General features: G+C 30.3%; 1 protein-coding gene across 1 annotated transcript; it reads left to right on the top strand.

Annotated features, from left to right (window-relative positions):
* Positions 1-1182: 1182 nt before the first annotated feature.
* LOC112790508 (MOB kinase activator-like 1A) lies at positions 1183-5383 on the top strand. Its single transcript, XM_025832947.2, has 8 exons — positions 1183-1570; positions 1698-1792; positions 2990-3038; positions 3143-3251; positions 3561-3654; positions 4109-4242; positions 4366-4529; positions 5089-5383. The coding sequence occupies exons 2-8, from the start codon at positions 1767-1769 to the stop codon at positions 5158-5160; spliced, it is 648 nt and encodes a 215-aa protein (XP_025688732.1). The 5' UTR covers positions 1183-1570; positions 1698-1766; the 3' UTR covers positions 5161-5383.
* Positions 5384-5732: the final 349 nt, after the last annotated feature.

Below are 5732 nucleotides of genomic sequence, written 5' to 3'. Positions count from 1 at the left end.
TTCTTCAAAAACAAATAATAATAATAATAAAATGAGTAAAAGTACATGCACAGTAAAATTATTCACATGAATACTTAACAAACACATACATATATCAAATTATTCCATCATTGATCAAATAGCCAATATCTCCTTCAGAATCCTTAAAGAAATTAGATACATCATAATGAGTGGTGAAATTTTCATCATTTGAAACAAAATTTGTTTCCTTTTCTTTGTCATCCCTTTTCAAAGATGCTTGATAAAGATCAACTAGGTGCCTTGGGGTACGACAGGTACGTGACCAATGGCCTTTCCACCACAACGGAAGCATTAATCCTCAATTGATATACTTTGCCCATTATTTCTTTCTTTATCCCACTTCTGGTGAGATCATTTCTTGTGAACATAATTCATTTTCCTTCCATAATTTTTCTTGTCATCAAAATCTTGCCATTTACCTCTTCTGGGGGTTATAATTTGCCGCATTTACTTCAGGAAATGGGGTGGCGCCAACTGGACGCGCTTCATGATTTATCAAAAGTAACTCATTGTTGCATTCAGCAACAAGAAAGCAAGAAATTAATTCAAAATACTTTTTAATTTCTTTTTCTCGATACTGCTGCTGCAGGAGCACATTCGAGACATGGAAGGTCGAGAAAATTTTCTCTAACATATCGGGCTTGAGGAAGTATCACATGATTGTACCTTTCTTAAAGGTCTTTCCACAGATCTGCAAGATCTTTTAATGTGGGATATTCATTTTTCAATCATACTTCAAGATGACGATGAAAGAGAATTATGGCTTTGGCTATATCCTTCTGGGATGTATTATTTTCAACCTTAATGGTATCTCCAAGATCCATTGAATCAAGATAGTTTTTAATATCTAGTATCCATAATAAATAATTATTTACAGATATATCAAAAGTATTATATTCAAGATGAAAGAGATTCGCATAATAAAAACTTGTTACCTGAAGTCTTTCTAAAATTTCGTTAGAGCTTCGTGCTGATAACGTGTTATAAAATAACTAAATAAATAAATAAATAAGAAGTAACAAATATAAAATAAAGAAATATAAAAAAGAGAGGAATAAGTATTACAACATAAAAGAGAGAGAGAATTATTTTATTACTTTTGTGTGTTCAAAGGCCTCAGCCTATGCTCTTATTTATACATGTGCAAGGCTTCTCTTTTTCAAATTATCTTTGGGAAACTCTATCTTATGGAAAATGGGCATCCACATAAGATGTGATAACCCATTCTTATCACAACAAAAACAATGTACTGTTTGATTTCATATAACTATTTATTAAAAAGTAGACATTAAAATAATTTATTTTCTCAAATAAATCTTCTGTGAATTTTATTTTAACAAGAGAATATGATAAAGAATATATATCAGAGAATTTAGAAAATTGAGAGAGAGAGAGAGCGGAGGAGGAGGATATCACAACGAGACTAATAAGAAAATTTGAAGATGACAAAAATGCAATGTTTGTTGGCGCCTCTTTCTCTATATTGCTAGATAAGAGAGAGAAAAACGGGGAGATGACAGACTGGCAATAGAGCGTTCAAGCATTTTAAGTCTCTATTTCTGTCTCAATTTTCCTTTTCTTGGCGTCTTTATCTCTTTCTCTTCATATATAAATGTATAAAGAAACTCATTACGATGTGTTCTTTAATTCTTTTGGTTTTTCTGATTTGACAAAAGGACGAGAAGGAGAAGGTGCCATCCGAATTTGGATCTTAAAAAAAGAGACACACTTCGGATTTAGGCACCATGAGTCTCTTCGGCCTTGGAAGCAGGTATTGGCTTCATTCTTCTGTAGACTATGAGTTTATTTTTCTGTCCTTTTTTAAATGTTTGAAATGTATAATTTATGTTTTATGCACTTTTATATGGATAAACTTGGTAGTTTCAATTTGATTTTTTGAACCTTTTTTTTTTTTTTGAAGTTCTATGGATTGTATAAATTGTATCCCTTTTATTTGATTCTAGATCCCCTTTGATAATTGCTTGTGTTAAAGCAAGCAATTTGAATTCTTTTTTTTTTTTCATTATAATTTGTGATGTTGTTTGGTTCACGTAGCCAATTGTTTTCTTGTTTTTTTTTCTTGATTGTTGCTGTGAAGTTGTAATGGGGATTTATAAATATTGAAAATTTAGGTAACTGAATTGTGTTAATTGTTATTTAAACATGTAGTGACGTAAGTCAACAAAATAAAAACATGTAGTGATGTTGCTATCTGGTTATGTTGTGCTAATAAACCAATTTGGGTTTGTTTAGTGATTAGTTCATTAGTCTATTTAAGTAAGTATTAGAGATTCGAATCCCGTCTTGTGCATACAACAACTCATTGACACGACAAACCCTTAAATAGAACTCAGATTTATGACGGATTAGTTTTTAGCCAATTGAGTTGGAAGATACAGTTAAAAAAAAAACAGTTAAGTTGTGGCAATAATAATACAATTTGTGGGTTGAAAACTGTTATTTAGTGGATAGTTTCATTATTTATAGTGTATTCTTAGCTAAGGGGTTGTTGTATAGACATTGAAAAGTGAGTTGCTAAAAAGGTGTCCACGAATGACATTGAAAAGTGACATTGTTGCTATTGTATAGACATTATTCATGATATATATATCTTAACAAAGTTTTTTAATTTATATATTAAAAAAATTGTAACACAGGACACATAAACCATTCTTCTAATCAACAACATATATTCATGTGATGTTGATTGGAAGCCACATCTAACAATAACCATTTCAAAATTCCAAGTACCAGGTTTTGCAACTACAAAAGTACAAAATAAAAATGATATATTGTCCTACCACTTTTTTTCCCCTTTCCTTGAGAAATATGAATTAATTTCTTTTAGCTCATATTATTGTCTATATTTTCTTTTGTTACAATTAACTTTTGCTTAAGTATAACTAAACTTCATCTTATATAACGATAACAACAATAACTAACCAGACTTTTAATCATATCCATGCAGAAACCAAAAAACATTTCGTCCAAAGAAGAGTGCTCCATCCGGAAGTAAGGTAGGTGCTTTTACTTCTTATAATTGCTGGATTCTTTATGGTCATAATTGTTGATAGGTTGAGCTTTAAACTAATTAAGCATTTCGTGTATGAAATGAATGAAGGGTGCTCAACTTCAAAAACACATCGATGCTACATTGGGTAGTGGGAACTTGAGGGAAGCTGTTAAGCTGCCTCCCGGTGAAGATTTTAACGAATGGCTAGCTGTAAACAGTAAGAACATACTCTATTTCTAGCAAATGTTATAACAGCACATAAAAAATGATCATACAAAATGTAAGGCAAAAGAAAAAATAAAAATAAAAAATTCAATAAAAGCTTGACATACTACTTAAGCTCATACAAGTCATGTTTTGTTAAAAGAATTCTTAAATGTTAAACTTGCAAGGGAAAAATCAACAAGAGTAAAACCAGTACTCTAATGCATAATCTGTGAGCATGTAATTTTTTTCATGTAATTTTCCATTCTCCATAAAGGCAAATTAAGAATTTCATTTTCGTTCGTGTAAATTTTTTTTTCAGCCGTGGACTTCTTTAATCAAGTGAATATTCTATTTGGTACACTAACAGAGTTCTGCACGGCAAGCAACTGTCCAACAATGAGTGCAGGACCAAAGTAAGCTTTGATTTATGTACCAACTTTTTACTTTTAATTCCATAGTTAAGTTGTAGTTTGATTAGATTGGCAGGCTACTATATGGTTTTCCCTTGTGGTGGGTTTTCTTTGAATATTATATAGCAATTAGGTTTTGTTTTTCAAAATGAATTTTTCTCCTGTTCACAAGAACAAAAGTGAGCACTGAGTTATAGTGTAGGTTTGGGCTAGCACATCTAAAAATATCGTATAATGCGCATGATTTCTTTAGAAGATAACAGAGGTTTTAGTAAGTGATGATTATGGAGTGGAAAATAGAAAAAAAAAATTTGAAGTATGAGATATGCAAAATTTATTTTATGCACAACATAAGATGCATTTGCAAGTCACTGGGTGGCTGTGTTTAGCTATTATCTCTAAGGCAGAGAAATATAAGAATATATATGACAAGTACTTAATGGAACAAATTCTGCAGGTACGAGTATAGATGGGCTGATGGTGTTACCATCAAGAAACCAATAGAGGTATCTGCACCAAAATATGTCGAGTATTTGATGGATTGGATTGAATCTCAACTTGATGATGAAACGATTTTCCCTCAAAAGTTAGGTATGTTTTAGATATTGATAAAGGCAGATAGCCTTTTAGCTAAGCTTTTTGGACAATCATTTTTAATTATATACATTATTGTAGCAATGTTTTACTTGATTACTACATTAATTGTTGTTGTAGGGGCTCCTTTTCCACCCAATTTCAAGGAGGTTGTCAAGACAATTTTCAAAAGGTTGTTCCGTGTATATGCTCACATCTATCACTCACATTTTCAGAAGATTGTTAGTTTGAAGGAAGAAGCTCATCTTAATACTTGCTTCAAGCATTTTGTCTTATTTACTTGGGTAAGTAGTATTATGAAGGGTTAATAAATAGCTCTAGTACCAATAAAATAGACATTTTTATTTATTATTATTTTTTATTTTGTTCTAGTAAAATTTAAAAATAATATATTTTAGTATTTGCTGATTTGTTTAGCTAAATGATGGCATAATACCACATCTTGACATGTCAATATTCACGTCATCGCTTAACAGAATCTCTTGATGGCAATAGCTAAAAGAAATCTACATTTATTGCAAATACATATATTATATACGAGTTTAATTTTGATGTACTGATAGTATTAAATATTTTATATAGTCATATAATTATATTCGTTTTTATAAATGATTATTTGCATGATTTAATATAAAAATAATTATTTTTACTGACGTGACTAATTGATTACATGTGAAAATTGTTTTACACTGAATTCGTAACATGTCAACTTAATAATGTGTAGTGATGATTATATGTTCAAGTAGTGCCATGTACACTTTTGGATTTGTAACATATAAATGGCATCATCATCTTAATTTCATTATGAAATTATTAGCTGATTTGTTTTCTTATGTTTTGCAGGAATTTCGCTTGATTGACAAAGCAGAACTGGCACCTCTACAAGACCTCGTTGATTCTATTATACAATTTTAGTGTTGTTGGTTTCCTTTAATTTCATTCCCTTCACTTCAATTTGGGGAGGTTAGACATTAAAACATTGGGTACAAATTTTTTGAGCTAGTATTGCACTTGTAGAATACTTGGACTTGCTAATAGGCAAATCCTTGGGCACCCTCTGTATTTGTCCCTCCATTGTCGTGATGAAATTATATAAATAATTTGGTGAATAAATTAAAACTTTGTGCGAGATGCAAAATACTAGATCCATGAACTTACTCTATTGTATTTTGTAAATGAACCAAACTTTGTTCACAAGAATTCCTACATATAATGCAAGGAGGACATGTTAACATTGGCCAACGAACTATAGTTTAAATTTATAGATTTTGGTTTCGAGTTTCACTTCTAATTTTGAAAAAAAAAATTAAGATAATTTATCAGTAAAATTCACAAGAAAAGCTAAATGATTAAAATATAAAATATATTTGCATAATACATATTCAATCAATTTACCATTACTTAGAATTATGGGAAATATTTTAAAATACCTTATAAAATTACATATTATAGATACTCAGATTTTCCAGTATGGGAATTGGCTATAA

The sequence above is a fragment of the Arachis hypogaea genome, chromosome 3, assembly GCF_003086295.3.
Source record: "Arachis hypogaea cultivar Tifrunner chromosome 3, arahy.Tifrunner.gnm2.J5K5, whole genome shotgun sequence".
NCBI classification, from domain to species: domain Eukaryota; kingdom Viridiplantae; phylum Streptophyta; class Magnoliopsida; order Fabales; family Fabaceae; genus Arachis; species Arachis hypogaea.
Note: the sequence above shows the minus strand (reverse complement) of the source record. Positions and strands in the feature narration are given on the sequence as shown.

What these genes read in the sequence shown, in the direction of transcription:
- LOC112790508 (XM_025832947.2), top strand. Translation starts at nt 1,767, where the DNA reads ATGAGTCTCTTCGGCCTTGGAAGCAG. An exon ending in CTCTTCGGCCTTGGAAGCAG is followed by an intron (nt 1,793 to 2,989) that starts GTATTGGCTTCA and finishes ATATCCATGCAG; the next exon opens with AAACCAAAAAACATTTCGTC. An exon ending in ATTTTGTCTTATTTACTTGG is followed by an intron (nt 4,530 to 5,088) that starts GTAAGTAGTATT and finishes TATGTTTTGCAG; the next exon opens with GAATTTCGCTTGATTGACAA.